The sequence below is a fragment of the Protomyctophum parallelum genome (assembly GCF_964188405.1).
Source record: "Protomyctophum parallelum genome assembly, chromosome: 2".
NCBI lineage: Eukaryota > Metazoa > Chordata > Actinopteri > Myctophiformes > Myctophidae > Protomyctophum > Protomyctophum parallelum.
Genome location: NC_139699.1, coordinates 52,043,180 through 52,061,718, shown reverse-complemented (window position 1 = coordinate 52,061,718; position 18,539 = coordinate 52,043,180). Strand labels below are relative to the sequence as shown.

Here is an 18,539-nt window from a genome sequence, read left to right as displayed (position 1 = left end):
GAGCTTGTAGATCTGCTATTTTCAAATAGTCGCTTCTTTTAGGCTTGTTTTCATAGGCCTGGTTCCTTGTTTCTCTCGCAACCTGGCAACACTGATTAGGGTCCTGTCCCACGTTGTTGTGAGGAGGAGGATTAGGAAGGAAGATGTTGAATCATGATGTTGACCGGCTGCCCTCTGCACTTCTCCAGTTAAATAACACCAAATGAACGACATATCTATTCATATCAAACCCAAAACAACAAGGCACCAATATTATCCACAGCACAGACCAAGATGTCAGTACACCGGTGCGTGCATGTGTTCTCTCGCGTCCCACGCAGAATTAACGCGTTGATGACTCGAGGCACCACAGTCTCCACGGCGTGGTTCAAACAGTCGTCGGTTGTCCCCGTGGGTTCATCTTCTTCCAGCCGTCATGTTTCATCCAACAACAACTCGACACCCCTCGACACGTCTCTTTTCGTCCCCCTCCCCATCAAGACGGAAGCCTTGGATGGCGGCGTGGGGGCCGAGTTGACGCAACCTCTGGACAAAAGTGAGCAACGATTGATTGATTGATTGATTGATTGATTGATTGTACAGTTTGCAGAATGGGTACAGTTCAAGGAAAGTACAGGTCAATAACAAAACCGCCAAGAGGATAATACTAGAAAAAGCACTAAGACTTGCTTACCTGGTTGATCGATTGAATACTTTATTAGTTTTGCAAATTGTACAGAGGTATGGTTTACAATGATTGTTAAAAGCATAGCATAAAAAGCCACAAGGCCTTGTTTCCATTGTGGTCTTACATGTGTATTCAATGTATTCATTAATACATTTAAAGACATACAATAATAAACAAGACATGGCTCATACATAATCAACACTAGTTTTTCTTCATTGTGTTAGTGTTGTTACATGACATATCAGTGATAACATGACCAACATTTGTTAGATTAGATTAGATTAGATTCAATTTATTTAGAGTTCAGCAGGGAGACAGCAACAGGAAAGAAGCTGTTTCTGAGCATACTAGTACGGGAGCCAATAGTTCTGTCTTTCACAATACCTCTCGCCCTACGCAGACATCTCTGGCGCTGTAGGTCCTCAATGGAGGGGAGTTGTGTGCCGATGATGTATTGGGCAGTCTTGATTACCCGTTGCAGGATCTTCCGGTCAGAAACTGTGCAGTTGTTATAACACACTGAGATGCAGTTGGTTAATATGCTTTCAATGGTGCAACGGTAAAAGTTCACTAGAATCCGTGGAGACAGGAGAGCCTTCCTCAGTCTCCTCAGGAAATAGAGACGCTGCTGCGCCTTCTTGTACAGGATGGAGCAGTTGAGCCCATGAGAGGTCCTCAGAGAGGTGGACACCCAGGAACTTAAAGCTGGACACCCGCTCCACCACCGCCCCGTTGATTTAGATGGGGGTGTGGTCACAGTGGTTGGCTCTCCTGTAGTCCACAATGAGCTCCTTTGTCTTTGTGGTGTTGAGAGCCAGGTTGTTGCTGGTGCACCACGCCGCCAGGTGCTCGACCTCCCTGTAGGCCGACTCATCGTTGTTTTTGATCCGGCCTACCACCGTGGTGTCGTCCGCGAACTTGACGATGATGTTGGATCCGTGCACAGGAACGCAGTCGTGGGTGAAGAGGGAGTAGAGGAGAGGACTGAGCACACAGCTCTGTGGTACTTCAGTGTCAGGGTGGAGGAGGTGTGGTTATCTAACCTGACAGACTGAGGTCTGTTGGTCAGAAAGTCCAGAATCCAGTTGCAGAGTGAAGTACTGATGCCAAGGTGATGCAGTTTGGTGACCAGTTTAGAGGGTATGATGGTGTTGAATGCAGAGCTGAAGTTGATGAACAGCATTCTTACATAGGTGTTGGTGAGTTCCAGGTGGGTCAGAGCTGTGTGTATTGCAGTGGAAATGGCATCCTCAGTTGACCTGTTGTGACGGTAGGCATACTGATGAGGGTCCAGGGTCGGGGGTAGGCAGGTTTTCATGTGAGCCAGTACCAGCCTCTCAAAGCACTTTGTGATGATGGGGGTAAGTGCCACGGGGCGGAAGTCATTCAAGCTTGTTGCAGTGGAATGTTTAGGTACAGGCACGATGGTAGCGTTTTTTAGGCACACAGGAATGACTGCCTGAGACAGAGAGAGATTGAATATGTCACAGAAAACTCCTGCCAGCTGCTCAGCGCATGCCCTCAACACACGACCAGGGATGCCGTCAGGGACCGCAACCTTCCGCGCATTAACCCTGCTCAGTGTGGTGTATACCTCACTGGTAGAGAGTGTGAGCGGTTGGTCACCTGGTGGAACGCTGGATTTGGTGGCGGTCTCCCTGTTGTCCCGGTCGAAGCGAGCGTAGAAGTGGTTCAGCTCGTTGGGCAGAGAGGAGCTGCTGGAAGAGGGGGTGGAGTTATGGGGTTTGTATGCTGTGAGTGCCTGAATGCCTTGCCACATGCGCCGAGAGACAGAGTTGTTGAAGTGCTCCTCTATTCGCAGTTTATAGGCATATTTGGCCCTCCAGATGCCCTTCTTCAGGTTAGCCCTGGCTGAGCTGTAGGCCTCCGTGTCACCAGTTCTAAAAGCGATGTCCCGTGCCTTTAGTAGTAGACGGACCTCTGCATTCATCCAAGGCTTCTGATTGGGGAATGTTTTTATTTGCTTGTGTGTACTGGGGGCCTGCACTTGATCAGCAGGTATTCTAGATCAGCAGAGCAATAACTCCCAGCCATAGTACTCAACTCAACTCAACTCAACTCAACTTTATTTATATAGCACATTTAAAACAACCATAGCTGCCACAAAGTGCTGTACAGTACATAGGTAAAACAGTAAGTAAACACATAGACTAAAAAACACAGAATACAAAGACACACTAAACACACTAAACAAGAAAAGGAGGGGGGGGAAGCAAGTTCAGGAACAGAGGTCTCATGCTGTGTTAAAAGCCAAAGAATAAAAGTGCGTTTTCAGTGAGGTTTTAAAAATGGCCAGAGAGGGGGCCTGCCTAAGTTGCAGGGGAAGGTCGTTCCAGAGCTTGGGGGCAGCGATTGAAAAAGCTCTGTCCCCTCTAAGCTTCCGCTTCGCCCTCGGGACCTCTAGCAGCATCAGGTCAGCTGACCTGAGGGAGCGGGCGGGAGAGTAGGGGTGGAGGAGCTCAGAGAGGTATGGAGGGGCGAGACCACTTAAAGCTTTAAAAGTCAAAAGCAGAACCTTGAACTGGATTCTAAAGTTCACTGGCAGCCAGTGGAGAGAGGCGAGGATGGGAGTTATATGCTCTCTCTTACGCGTGCCAGTTAGTAGTCGGGCAGCCGCGTTCTGAATTAACTGGAGCCGAGCAAGGGAAGACTGACTGGCTCCAAAGTAGAGGGCGTTACAGTAATCCAGCCGAGATGTAATAAAGGCATGGATTACTATCTCAAGGTGCTGAGTGGTTAAAAAGGGTTTTACCTTTGCCAGTTGTCGCAAATGAAAAAAGCTAGACTTCACCACTGAGCTAATTTGGCGATCTAGCTTAAAGTCGTTGTCCATTTTAAAACCTAGGTTGGAGACTGTTGGCTTCACAAACTGTGCCAGGGGGCCTAGATCAAAGGGAGGTTTTCTTATCATTGAAGCTTAGAAAGCTTAGGGCCATCCAGGCTTTAATGTCATCCAGGCAAGAGAGAAGAGCTTTAGGATCAGCGTCTTTCTTCTTTAGGGGAACATAGTAGTAGCGTCCATGCACCATGTTTTGTTTACATAGATGCAAAGCCCGCCCCCCTTGGTCTTACCGGAGTCCGCTGTTCTGTCAGCTCTGAAGATGTAACGTCCTTCTAGCTCTATCACGCTGCTGGGGATACTGTCACTGAGCCATGTTTCTGTGAAAATCTAAATTTTGCAGTCCATGATCCTTTTCTGTGAGGTGATTCAGAGCCGTAGCTCGTCAATTTTGTTTGCCAGGGACCGAACATTGGCGAGGAGGATGGTAGGTAGCGGTAGCCGATGGGGGTACAGCTTTAGCCTCGCTTGTATCCCACTCCGCTTACCCCTCCTTTGTTTACGGTCTCTACGCCGCCTCCGGCTGCTGCCGGTCGGGAGTACTGAAGGACTGCCCCGCGGTGTCTTCACGATCTCCAGCGGTAGTAGGTTGTCCAATGCAACGTCTGTGCAAAGTAGTCCTATATCCAGGAGCTCCTGTCGGCTGTAAGATGTGAACGCACGACAGTATTGTGCACTCAGAATTAATAGTAGTAGTAAGGTGATCACTGTATTCCAGAATCTGGTCAGACGCTGAGCCTTGCGTCGCGTCGACGCGCCGCCATCTTGCCTGGTAACCATGGCAACCATGTGCTGGTTGGTGCCCACTGGTGACTGGACCTGTATCTCACTCCACCCAATTAGCCTAAGATTTAGAAATGTCAGAATCAATTAAATACATCTACGAGTGTCTAAATCTTACGCTACCACCACCACCCAATACGTAAACACCATGGCTACATTGTGAATGATGGCCAGCCTAGTGCCTGCGCCTCAATTGTACCCCTGAGTTTAAATAAAGCTTATGATGATGATGATGACAGCTGAGCTATCCAGCTTATGATTCCTATCATTGTCAGACGAACTACTGAAAATCCTGAACCGCTTCTACAAGAGGAAAGAGATGCAGAAGCTGGCAGCAGACCAGGGTCTCGATGGTGAGAATTACAATCTGTGTGTTACTTAGGACTGCACAACATTTTTCAAAACATGTTTTTGTTTCCTGAATCAATTACCATTTGAACTTAATTAACCCATTTAGGCCTGACGTCGAAATTAAAACAGTTTTCTGAAATACCTCATGTTTCTGTATCAGTGGTGCTCAATATTTCATGTCAAGGACCCCAAAAATGATGTGAAATTGTCCACCGACCCCCATCTGAAAATATGTTGTTCCAGGGACCTCACCAGAAGCAAAGATTTAAAAACGTTAGCTCTGAAAAAAAATATATATATAATCAAAGATTTGCACTACATTTTCACAAATTTTAAAAAATAGCTTGTAGATCTGCTATTTTTCAATGGCTAAAGTATAACATGATGCTTTAAAACACCAAAAGGGGTTCCCGCCCAAAATGGGTTAAGAACAATCTAATCCATGACCCCTTAAAAAGCAACAGTACTTGACAGTTTGAAAACAGCTTTGGATTTATTTTCTATTAATATGTTGGTAAGTATAGTGCCAAAAACCTTGTTAACCGACATATACCTCTTGGGCTTTGTGTGTGTTCTTGTGCATTTGTGCATGCAGCCCGTCTGTTCCACCAGGCTTTCGTCAGTTTCAGGAAGTATGTTTTGGAGATGACATCGATCACCGCTGAGCTACACATAATCCTGAATGATATCTGCTGTGGGGCAGGTGTGTTTATTTGTCGTATTGTAATGCAAGTGACATTTACAGCAAATTATAATGGAGAGAGAACGATGTTTGAGTCTTAATTTCTGTTGCTTTTTGTTGTCCAGGTCATATAGATGACATCTATCCATATTTCATGCGTCATGCCAAACAGATCTTCCCCATGTTGGATTGCATCGATGACCTGAGGAAAATCTCTGACCTAAGAGTCCCTGCCAACTGGTAGGTTTGTCACGTGAACAACCACAAAGTCACTTCAAACTAAACTATGAATTCACCACTATGCTAATTCCCCTTACAGAAATAAAACGAGCAGGTAGACAGAATAACAATGTCAACCAAAGGATATGCTTGTTTATCATAGGCTGAAACCCTTACCTTGTGGCTCATATATTGGTGTCAGTATGTATGTATTGTGTTTATGTGTGCATTTGGCTTTATATCGGCTTGCAGAGCTGATCTACATTTACTGACGATAATAGTAGACACTTTCATGATTGGCTGCCCCTAGGCTGCCTCTAAGCCAATGGTAGACTTATCCATAAAACCCGTAGTCTGTTCAGACTAGATATTTAAAAAATAGATGCCTCATTGGGCGTTGCAGTTTGTTGGAGCCATAATGTGTGCAAGAGGGGGCGGAAGTGTGCAGGAAGTGTGGAAGGCACGTTACGTCACGCTGTCACTCAAGTGATTACTGGCCAATCACAGCGCATCTTTTCCGGGACTTATCAGAACCGAACATGCGCTCTGTGATGCACGCTCATGCTTCCGCGAGGCTTCGCAAGGAATCTCAGGAATGTTTTGCCCTCCCTTCAGCACATACGCTCCAGAGCCGCAAATGGCGTCTACGTTTATATGTCTATGGTCTGAACGTCATAAAACCCATACTCTGAAGTCTGAACTCTGCAGCGTGGTGGTAACCTGACTCCGCCAGATGGGGCAGCAGAGAGTACCAACAAACGGCCTGGCCAATCCGCGGCAGCTAGAGGCGGGATCAAGGCAGGACTGTGTATGCCTTGATCCTGCCTCTAGCTGCCGCTGATTGGCCAGGCCGTTTGGTGGCCGGAGCATCGAGTCTGCCTGAGAGTTCCCAGATGGGAGCAGGAGGGGGGAACCCAGTGTACTCTCTGGCGGAGTCAGGTTAGCGTGATGGAGGCTGTGTTGTGAATTTGTGAATCAATACCGGCCCCATCTGGTGGAGTCAGGTTATGTATTATCTCCTGAACAGATGACTCATTGTATTACTTGAGTACCATCTATGCTATTGCTGAATTCTGGTTTATTCCGGTTGATCAGGGGCAAAAGCAAACTTGCTGCAAGCAGATATCATATGACTTCAGTAATTTATTGTTTTTTGTCTGTCACTGTATGTCTGTACTGTATGTATCTGTGACTGTATTTATAAATTGTATGTTTTTGTCCACTCTATTGTCAATAGATTATTTTGGGAGCTTTCAAAACGGTGTCTTTTTTTCTCTAGGTACCCAGAGACCCGTGCCATCCAGAGAAAAGTGATTTTCCATGCTGGTCCCACTAACAGTGGTAAAACCTACCAAGCCATTCAACGTTACCTGGCTGCTGGGAGTGGGGTTTACTGTGGCCCACTAAAACTACTGGCTCACGAAATCTTCGAGACGAGCAACAAGGCTGTATGTTTTGATCTCTTCCATCTATCTCTCTCTCTGTCCTGTCTATAATTTAGCTAAAGTTTTTGCTCTATTTTACTATACTGTTGCCATTTCCTCTCGCTCTTCCTTGTGTTTCAATATTTTTTATTAAGCAGAAAAAGACATGGACAATACATGAACTTATGACACATGGGCACAACATACGACACTTAACCCATTCTGGGCGGGAACCCCCTTCTGTAACAGTTTTCTTTCTTCTTTTTCCTTTCTTTGTTAGACACTTGATGGTTCTCTGGGGGTTTAAATCAGAATCTATAAGGCATTCATGAGATCAACCATAATCCCAAATTGTTTGCCAGACACGACATTGCTGTCTTGTTGTTAAATTGTTAGACCTGTGCAACCTATACGTTGTTGTACAGTACTTTTCATTCCGTAGGCTTCCTCTTGGTCTCATTCGTTGTTGCTAAACATTTAGCAACATAATTATTTGTTTTTATTTTTTAATACGAATTTGAAGGTTTTCAGAAACCTTATATATTAGCTTAGATTTTAGAAAGCGTTTTTAGAAGCGTCTAGGTGGAAACAATTCTCAGGCATAATTATTTGCCCTAGTGTGAGAGTTCAAAGATCCAATCTGAAACCTCCCGAGCCGCTTGCACACTTACAGCAGTAGGCTATGGCTCCAGTAGGCTACTGCTGCTGTGCTGTGTGGTGTTCTGCACACAAGATCAAGAATGCCTCCTCCAGAACAGATTCATTCGTCCAAAGCAAACTTTTTAGTTTCGTTATAGTATGCAGTAAAGATGTTTGTTTGACTAGTATTTTGTGTTTGTGTCTAAAACTCTCATACACTATTTAACAATAGGCAGGCTATATCAGCTGTTCTGTGATGCGCACATGCACGCGCGTGCATGTGGCGTCATTAAAACGCTGTGGTACCAGTAAAAAAAACACCATGACACCAGTCACACCACTGACTATCAACTCTGTGCATGTTTCCCTGAGTGTGTCTTTGAATTTGACTGACGTCCTGTATGTTCTGTCTGTTTCAGGGCGTGCCTTGTGACTTGGTAACGGGAGAGGAAAGGACATGTGTGGACCCTGAAGGCAGAGCTGCTGAGCATGTGGCGTGCACCATTGAGATGTGTAATGTCAACACACCGTGTGAGTAGACTGTAACAAACACATTTATAGAAGTCTTAAAGTGCTATTGATGCGGTGAATGATAATGTTGTGGAGGGAAGGCATTAAGACGTATGGCCGAGGTATATCTAATCATCTACCTTTGTCCAGGTAGCCACAGACGTACAGACTGCTTTCGATTAATTCGTGGTAATTCAAAAAAAGAAAAAATAGCACTTTTTAGCTAACCACCGCTAGCGTCCACGTAAAAACTGCCAAAATCCCTGTGCGTACACGCCGTCTTTATTGGCATTATGGATTAAAACAAGATGAAATAGGCATGATTGGCGTGTAATAAATCATTAATCAAGCCTTGCGCTGATGAAAACAGTGTTCGAAGTGCTAGCAGGCTTCACTGGGCCTCTGCAGAGCCCCCTCTCTAGTCTCTATACTAAATCCCCCTTCGAACAAAATCACAGACCACCCCATCTGCACTCATGTTAAAGGTTAAGACCACATTTTTTAAGGTTTGGGTTGTGTAGTTACTTTGCCATGATGCAACTCCAAATGTGGACAAGAAATAAAAAATAACTGCTCCAGTGATTAGAAATTGATAATTCAAAATTTGCTCCTCATTGACTTACATTGTAGCTAAAACAGCTCTCAAAGTCACTCTTTTAGTACGTAAACAAACACAAACAATGTTGATTCAGACAATATAGAGCATCACCAAAACTCATGCTGTTTTATTTTTTCATAAAAATGTTTTCTTCCTGTTGATTTGTCCATTTTATTGGGAAGAAAACCCGGACTGGATCCGTGGATCTGGATCCAGATCTTCAAATAGTAAAATCAACAGGAAGAAAACATTTTTATGAAAAAATAAAACAGCATGAGTTTTGGTGATGCTCTATATTGTCTGAATCAACTTTGTTTGTGTTTGTTTACGTACTAAAAGAGTGACTTTGAGAGCTGTTTTAGATACAATGTAAGTCAATGAGGAGCATATTTTGAATTATCAATTTCTAATCACTAGAGCAGTTATTTTTTATTTCTTGTCCACATTTGGAGTTGCATCATGGCAAAGTAACTACACAACCCAAACCTCAAAAAAAGTGGTCTTACCCTTTAAAGGTTCCCTCTGGCACCTGGTAGCTAAAGCTCTACCGCCCTCTGGTGTCCAAGCTGTTAAGTTTGTTAGTCACATATAGGGAAAACACTTGATTTGAGCAAATTGAAGGAGTGAATCTTAACAAATGAAGCTGTTTGGATCAATAGGGGGATATTGTCTAAAAAGCTAAACAAGTGTACAGTACTTCCGGCTTTCTTTAAGCTGATGTCATGAAATATTGTGCACGATGTACATACAGTATGCACTGTACATCTCAGCATTAACTTTCTCAAGAAGACCTATGACTGACCATCAATAGACTTGAATTGAATGGTTGTCATATTGATTGGCCCAGACATTATGTTGACATTGTTGTACATTTGTGTCTGTAGATGAGGTGGCTGTAATCGATGAGATTCAGATGATCAGGGACCCCTCCAGAGGCTGGGCCTGGACGAGAGCACTGTTGGGTTAGTACACTGATAACATATCTCTTTCTCTCTCTCTCTCAGATGAATTATCCTCTGTGTTTTATGCCTGTCTGTGTCCCACTCAGACTCTCTGGTCTTGTGTCTCACACTGGGTGCGTTCGGAAATGCATGCCGGGAATGTGCTCAGTTTTCTTTAGTGCACTGGGCCGTGATGTCATAGACCACCAGTGTGGCTTATTTACGAACGACCAGTTAAAACGACACACCTTCCTGTAACATTGAATGGTAATTCATAACATTAGCTGTTGATGCGTGTGTAATAATAAAGGGTCGGTCAGAGCGGGCACTCTGCACACCCGGGGCGCAGCTCACTAGATTTCCGAGCGACTACGCACCGAGTGCACTGAATAAACAAAAGACAAGAGGGCACATCAGTGTGCTCAGTGCGAATGTCCGAACGCACCCTCTGTTTCTCACATTCTGTCCATATGTATGGGTCTCTTTTGTTCTCCTTGAATGAAACCCACAGTACTGTTTCCTTGTACGGTACTGTAGGTGCCGTGATCAATGCTTTAAGCACATGAACCATGGTGCCCATATTCTGGGGATGTCATCGTAGGTGAACTTTCCCTGAAAATAGTAGTGGCTTATTGTATCAGCCGGTAACACACCGGAGTCTATCCCTGTTACAATGCACTAGACACCTACCATCAGCTCCCAGTACTTCCCACACGACTTGCTGCACCCAAGCTGTGCTACTCATTCGCTGAGTTGGCGGATCAAACCCATGGACTTGTGGTCCAAAGGCGAGAGCTCTACCGACAGAGCTACCTAGACAAACCTTTGGTGATTTACTCAGATCTATCTATCTGAGAGATCTAGACCTTAGATAGCTTGTAGATTGGCTATTTTCAGTGAAAAGATTTCACCATGCGATACCCCTTATCCCTAAACTTTAAATCTTTGCCTTTTTTCTTCCTTTCTTTTTTTTTTTACAATTTTAAACATTTAAAACATTTAAACATTGTTCAACTAGCCGATCTACATCGACACGTTGTGAGCTTGTAGATCGGCTATTTGAACTAATCAAATTTTTTTTCAAAATGGTAAGAAAGGCAAACAAGTTTCAAGCACTGGTGAAAATAGGGCCACTAGCATAAAGGGGGAAAAAACTGTAGTAGACGGAACTGAAGTTCTGTAGTATTATAGGGTTTAATTGGTTCAGTAGTGAGTCATTTTTAAACATTGGTCCTCGTGTATAAACTTTTTCTTACAGTTTTCTTAGATTTGTTGATAAAGCCCTTTTACTCTCTCTTTTAAATCATTTACCTCATGAAATGTGTGTGGATCCAAATTTACATTTGAGCAATTAAGCTGATTGTTGTGTGTGCTTGTGTAGGTTTGTGTGCAAAGGAGATCCATGTGTGTGGGGAACCTGCTGCCATTAACTTTGTCAGAGAGCTGATGTTCGCCACAGGGGAGGAGATGGAGGTAAGGCTGCATGGACAATGTTCAAACGTTTTTCAACTCGAGATTAGTCTCGCGTTTCCAGGCTGTTGCCTCTCGCAATTGTCAAATGCTTCCGTCATACAGTCTGGAGAACGGAAGCTCTTTTCATGAGTAAGCGATAAAGCAGATGTGACGCTTCCCCTCACTTGGTGCAGAGGCCAAAACAAGTCCTACTCGAAGCACACCAGTTTCCGCGGCCTCGCACAAATTACATGAATCTACCACTCGTATGACTGCATTAGTGAACTGAGGCTATGTTTGAAAATAGGGAAAGTGGTCCCTTGAAGCCCTATTAAAATACCAAATCTATTATAAGATCACATTATTTTCAGTGTTTGATATATATATTTTTTTTTAATTTCTGAAAATATATATTTTAAATATAATTAGAATTTATTAGGAAAGGCTTTAAAAAAAGGTATATTTTCTCACAATCCATAAAAACCGGTCATGATGACTCATGATGTATGATTGAAAAACGTGTTCTATGAGATAAGAGGAGGAATCTGAGTGATGTAATCCAATCTCTCTCTCCTCACATCCCTTCATGGAACTCCCCCTCTCTAGGTTAACACATACGAGCGTTTAACTCCGTTCTCAATCTTGGACCATGCTGTGGAATCACTAGACAACCTCAGACCAGGAGACTGTATCGTCTGCTTCAGTAAAAATGACATCTATTCAATCAGCAGACAGATAGAGGTCCGAGGGCTAGAATGTGCTGTAATCTATGGAAGCCTACCGCCAGGTATGTAAGTGGCGTTTAGTGTTTCTTTCTTTTTTCGAATAAAGTTGTTTTTATTTTGTTGTTACCTCTGTAAAGCCTCACATCTAAAGCGTCTTTCGGTACTCAGAAAAGCGCTATATAAGTTTGAGATATTATTATTATTAAGTGTGAATGGTGTTTGGTTGTGGTTTTTCTTTGCTAGCTTAAATTTGATTGTATAACAATGTCAACGGTGAAATGAAAACATCTACTCTGGCTAAAGGTTAAATCCTTCTTTTGGAAGAAAATACACATTTTAATAAATGAGGCAGATTGTTTTAGTTGGTTGTGTAATGTAAAGAAAAATATTGTGTTCCTCTCTCATTACCAGGCACCAAGCTGTCCCAGGCCAAGAAGTTCAATGACCCTAATGACCTGTGCAAGATCCTGGTTGCAACAGATGCCATTGGCATGGGCCTCAACCTGTAAATACCTTTCTGCTTTTCTACCTTTTTAATTATAAACCTGTAATAACCAGGTGTAACTCAGTATGTGTGTTTCTAATGTGTATGCACATATAGTGTAAATGTGAGGCACAAATGGTTTTATAAAATGTAGCATTATGTAGCATTACTGTAATCTAATGCCTAATTTATGCTCCGTTGTGCGACGGTGTTGTGTGCTGAAATAGCAAATTGGCAAACTCCCAACGTGTTGCAGATGTGACATGGTGTGAGCTTGTAGATCAGCAATTTTTGGCATATGACACTTTACGTGCGATGAAGTATCAATAAGGCTTCAAGCTAGGGTTGTCCCGATCACGTGATCGGAAAATCGGTCATTTTCAAATAATCGGATCGGGAGCAAAAAAAACTTGATCCTAATTTATTATATTATATTCATATCAGGATATTAGACTGGATATTGTCTGTGATTTTTGGAAATATAGAAATATCGTATCGGGAAAAATCTGTATCAAAATCAAATGAACAGAAACGGATCTGGAGCAAAAAACACGTGATCTGGACATCCCTACTTCAAGCCTTTGACTAGGATAGAATTGTTAATTATTGAAAGAAATTGTAATGCTTTTTAAACGCATTATGTGCCCTTTCATTCTTTCTAAAGTGCGACGTGGGGTGCCCATCCGATTTAGCAAAAGAAAACAACGGTTTTGATTTATTTTATTTTTTTCAAGACGTGTACAGACGTCCTGGGCACTGCATGACCTAGGAGGTCTGTGGAGGTCTTGAGGTCACTTCACCGTCCTTCTCTTGCGATGGCCCCTCTTTTGTTCACTGTCCATCTCTTATCTTCTCCCCGTTCTCTTGTTTTATGTGCGTCTTCTGAACTCTTGTCTAGGAGCATAAAGCGCATCATCTTCAACAGTTTGGTGAAGCCCAATGTTAACGAGAAGGGAGAAAAGCACATGGAAACCATCAGCACGTCACAGGCTCTGCAGATCGCTGGACGGGCAGGCAGGTCTGTCTGTGTTCCATATTTGTCATTACCCAGAGACACTAACAGCGCCGTAACTAGACGTCAGTAGTCGGGTCTACTGACAGCATCCCCCCGCCGTGCCGCCGGTGAAAACACCCCAAACGGCATTTTAGTTTATAAACAGCAGGGCACTGTACAGTAGTTGTGTGAACATACCTATCTTGTAAACAGAGCAGCAGCAGCTGGTGAAAACAGCCCAAACTGCCTTTTGGTTCATAAACAGCGGGGCCCTGTACAGTACGTAGTTGTGAACGTACCTGCCACGGTTGTGAACAGAACAGCTCAGCGTAGCCAGGGGAGCCCACTGCACCCTTGGGGGGGGGGTTCCGCCAAACGTTTTTTCAACTCCGCTGTCATTGCATCTCTCGGGTGGACGGTCGATGGCCCCAAAGGCCTCTGGACCCCAACGCAATTGCGTTGTCTGCCCCTGGACACCAATGTTACCTGTCACTTAATGGTGGGTTGTCACAATGCTAACAAGTAATAGTTATTCCTATGATTTCTGTCGTCTCACAGGTTCGCCTCCATATTTAGCGAAGGAGAGGTAACTACAATGCACAGAGATGACCTGCCTGTCCTGAAGGAAATCCTCAGCCAGACAGTACACCCCATAGAGGTTAAGAGACATACACACGCACGCACGCACACACACACACACAGACCTGCTCGACTCCAAAGAGACACTGCCATATGATATATTCAGTTATGGACCAAATGCACAAATGACTGCAATCATACAAACACCGGGGGTATTTCTGACATGTTCTCCTCTGGCTCAGACTGCAGGTCTCCATCCTACTGCTGAACAAATAGAGATGTTTGCCTATCATCTGCCTGATGCAACGCTCTCCAACCTTCTAGTAAGTCTATCCATTTGACTGTCAATCCACCTCCTGTTTCTCATCGCTACATTTACTCAAGTACTGTACAAGGTATTTTTTACTTTTTATACATTTGAAAACTTGTTAAATGGGACATTCCGCATAATGAGTACTTTTGGTACATACATTTACATGTACGTACATTTTGATGCTAATACTTTTGTACATTTTGAATTCATTTTCTTGTAACAGAGTACTGAGTACATTGCGGTATTGATTGATACTTTTACTTAAGTAAAACATGTGAGTACCTTTTCCACCACTGCTGTTTCTAAGCTTTGGTGCAGCAGAGAGCGACGTGAAAGTGCAGCATTAGAATCAAATCATGGATCATTTGATTATAAGAGTAGCAATTACCATTTAAAAAAGATATTTGAATCAAAGACTTTTTTGGGCCAGTCAAGGGATTCAAATCGGTGACCTTCTGCTAACAGAAAGATGACCGCCTGGTCTTATCTTATCTCTTATTTACTTTACACCAGCGTATCTTTCATTCTCTTGCAAAACGAACATCTAAAATTAGCTCATTTCACGTATTGACCGTATTCAATGTCATGCTCTCTCCTCCAGGACATTTTTGTCAGCCTCTCCCAGGTGGACGGTCTCTATTTTGTGTGCAACATTGACGATTTCAAGTTCCTGGCCGACATGATCCAGCATATCCCGCTCAACCTGAGGTCACGCTACGTGTTCTGTACGGCACCAATCAACAAGAAACAACCCTTTGTATGCACGTCTTTCCTAAAGGTAAGGACACGTAGACGTAGAGGGGAGGAAGGGAACTAAGGGATGCTGGGATGGAAGGAGAAGAAAATAAACAGAGAAGGAAGATCAGGCTAAACTCAACTGTTTATCACAGTGCTGCCATCTAGTGTTCTTAGTCCTGCTCCTGCTGGATTTGCTAGGCTTACTGCTAGTTGGGGGTGGACAAAAAAAAATCTTGATTTATATTGGTTATAATTGCATTTTCACCCTAGTTATCAATATGTTATTGAATCGTGTGGTAAGTAAATTGTCCTACCCCTACTGCTAGTCACTACATTATTAATAAAATGCATATCTCTGCTGTTGGCAAGAAACCACCTAACTCCAAAATCCGAAAACCAAGCAATACTGGCTCATCAAAGTTGGTGTTGTGACTTTATATGTTGTCAATTACTCGCATGCGAGGGGGAGAGGTGGTGGAGTTAGCTGCTTTAGCAGACAGTTTGAGGTTCCAATGGACTTAACCCATTTTGGGCGGGAACCTCTTTTTGTGTTTTAAACATTGTTATAATTTAGCTATTGAAAAATAGCAGACCTACAAGCTCATAGCGCGCCACCGAGTGGCGCGCTATGAGCTTGTAGGTCTGCTATTTTTGAAAAAATCGTGAAATTGTGGCACAAAGGATTTAGAAGACATTTTATAGATTTCGAGGTCAGGTCAAAATGGGTTAAGAGGTTTTGTCCAAAGCGCTTTTTACTACTTTTCAAGTTTTCATTGATTCAATATTAAATTGAACAGTATGGTATAACACTTTAAGAGTTTTAAGGACTTGTGGTCAACATTTCAAAACAATGGAGAGTGGGAAAAGAGGTGCAAGCAGATTGGAATGGGTGGAGAAAAGTGTCAGGTGTGATAGGAAAGTATCAGCATGCATGAAAGGAAAGGTGTACAAGACGGCGGTGAGACCAGCTATGTTGTATGTTTTAGAGACAGTCGCACTGAGGAAAAGACAGGAAGCAGAGCTGGAGGTAGCAGAGACTAAAATGTTCTCTCTCAGTGTAACAAGGATGGATAGGATCAGGAACGAGTTCATCAGAGGGACGGCACATGTCAGATGTTTTGGAGATAAAGCAAGAGAGGCCGGACTGAGATGGTTTGGACACGTACAGTACAGAGAAGGGATAGTGAGTATATCGGTGGAAGCATTATGTTGATGTTGGAACTGCCAGGCAGGAGGCCTAGAGGAAGACCAAAGAGAAGATGTATGGATGTAGTGAAAGAGGAAATTAAGTTTAGTTGGTGTGAGAGAAGAGGACGCAGAGGACAGGGTGATATGGAGGCAGATGATTCGCTGTGGCGACCCCTGAAGGGAAAAGAAGAGAAGAACAGTGTGGTTATAACAGGAGTATAGGAATAACAACAGTCAACAGTGTGTTGTAATGTGTCCCCCATGCAGTTCGCCCGTCAGTTCAGTCGAGACGAGCCATTAACATTTGACTGGATCTGTCGACATATCAGCTGGCCTCTGTCTCCGCCCCAAAACATTAAAGACCTCGTCCACCTGGAGGCCGTTCACGATGTACTGGACCTCTACCTCTGGCTGAGGTAACTTTTGTCTTTTATTATTTATTCTTGAGTATTACCTCTGAAAAGCTATGTTAGTGATTTGTATTTAACCTCCATTAAGACCTGGAACGCATCTGTGTCGCCTTAACCACTTTAACCATTATTTAAAATCACACCCGTGTGAAGTGAGTGGTGCAACTCCGTGTGTGTGGGAATATACTGTATATTCTTTCGCAGCCAATGTTTTTAACCGCAATGTTTGCTTCTCGGGGGTCGTTAGAACAACATATTTTCAGATGGGGGTCGGGGGCCAATTACATATACATTTTGGGGTCCTTGACATGAACAGGTTTGAGAACCACTCGCATAGAAACATAGGTTTTTCCGAAAATACATTTTGTAGAATCTGGTCCTCAGGTCAAAACCCTTTTAACAGACTTACTGCTTGTGACGTAACGCTCCGCCATAAGGAATGTAATTACCTTCCGCTCCTGGCGGAATGCTCCATCAGATAAGCTTTATTATCAATTTCAAACCGGATCACTGATTTGAACTTTTTCATTATTATTTTGGCTCGGCCTTTCCTTCTTTAGTGATCCTAGACCGGGTTGCGCAACGGTCCCACCTCCCATTATACAGGCTGACTAAAAGCTGAATAACTCCTAATCTACGGAGATCTCCATGGTTTGGATAAAACGTGCAATGTTCGCAGGTCTTTGCTGATTATCCGGTGGTCTAGATGGAAACATTGGCGCTTTCTAGAGCAAGGATGGCTATAGTTTAGCTCGCTAGCATTGAAGCTATTTATTAGCATAAAGATGGACGCCCACAACATCCGTTCTAGTGCTGTGTGTGCCCCCTCAGCAGTCTGAGGTTGGCTTTGTAAACCCTTTTAAAACAGTAATATTGTGAGTCTCTCCCGCCAGCTATCGTTTCATGGACATGTTCCCGGACACAGCCCTGGTCCGGGCCATCCAACATGAACTCGATGACATCATCCTGCAGGGAGTCCTCAACATCACGCGCCTCATCCGAGCCACGGAAGCAACCGCCGCCGCCAAGCCGGCACTGGCAGCGCCGCTGACGCAGCGCCGACAGGGCAGAGGTCTCGGCAGAAACTCAGCGATCTTGGCGGTCTCTGCTAGCGGCGGTCAAACGGTACACGAAGCAGAGCAAGCGGCGGGAGGCGAGACGACGAATGCCAGTTCTCTCGCCAGTCGCCTGGTACTCGAAGGACTGTTGACCTCTGACATGCTGAGACAGCTGCAGAGGGAGTGGTCTAAAGAACACAGCGTCTCACAGGAGGACCTCGCCGATCAGAAGGCGCTCAGACTGAGAGGTTCCAGTAATAAAGGGAAAAAGAAAAAGTAGACGGAGGAGGACTAGATATTTTTTTGTAACTTATTTAATTTTTATCCAGTGGTTCCAGAGGCCTGTTCAACAAAACGTGTCCCATACTGCATTTACATTCAAAACCAGGACGGTTTTATGGTCCCTATGGGAAAGACACTATCTCAGCAATTACAGGACCATATAAACTGAGCTGAAGCAGAATTGTGTGGTTATCGCGGACGACCGAGTAGTGAGTGATTCATTACGGTCATTGTTTCAGCGTGGTTATAATATCGGTTGCCTTGCCTTTGTTCATATTTTTATTGCTTGTTGCCAGTAAAATTTACTTGGCAACTAAATTATTCCGTCCCCACTCCCCACCATTTGTTGAGCATGGTGGAAAATAATGCCGCACAAAAGGCCTGTGACGTTAATTGTCGGACAATAATATACCCACAGGCAACGGCCATTTTTCAAGATGTACCCTTGTCTTCATGCCTTAGTACAGTGTTCTTCTTCTACTCTATGTGGATGTGTGGAAGTCATATATATTTCAATTGAGGATCACATGCTTTCACAAGGATTAAATGCCGTTTCTTGAAAACTCAGAAAGGTTATTAGCAAGTGAATAAAAATTTAAAAACCAACTAATCACAGACCTACGTACCAGTGCATACATTTAG

General features: G+C 43.8%; 1 protein-coding gene across 1 annotated transcript; it reads left to right on the top strand.

Moving 5' to 3' along the window:
- The first annotated feature begins 144 nt into the window (after positions 1-144).
- On the top strand, positions 145-18,333 carry supv3l1 (SUV3-like helicase). The gene is made up of 16 exons (XM_083792079.1): positions 145-535; positions 4,586-4,663; positions 5,257-5,364; positions 5,469-5,583; positions 6,842-7,010; positions 8,045-8,156; positions 9,618-9,695; positions 11,056-11,147; positions 11,733-11,913; positions 12,263-12,356; positions 13,234-13,353; positions 13,888-13,987; positions 14,151-14,231; positions 14,823-14,999; positions 16,415-16,563; positions 17,451-18,333. Exons 1-16 carry the CDS (start codon positions 274-276, stop codon positions 17,893-17,895), a joined length of 2,361 nt encoding a protein of 786 aa, XP_083648205.1. The 5' UTR covers positions 145-273; the 3' UTR covers positions 17,896-18,333.
- Positions 18,334-18,539: the final 206 nt, after the last annotated feature.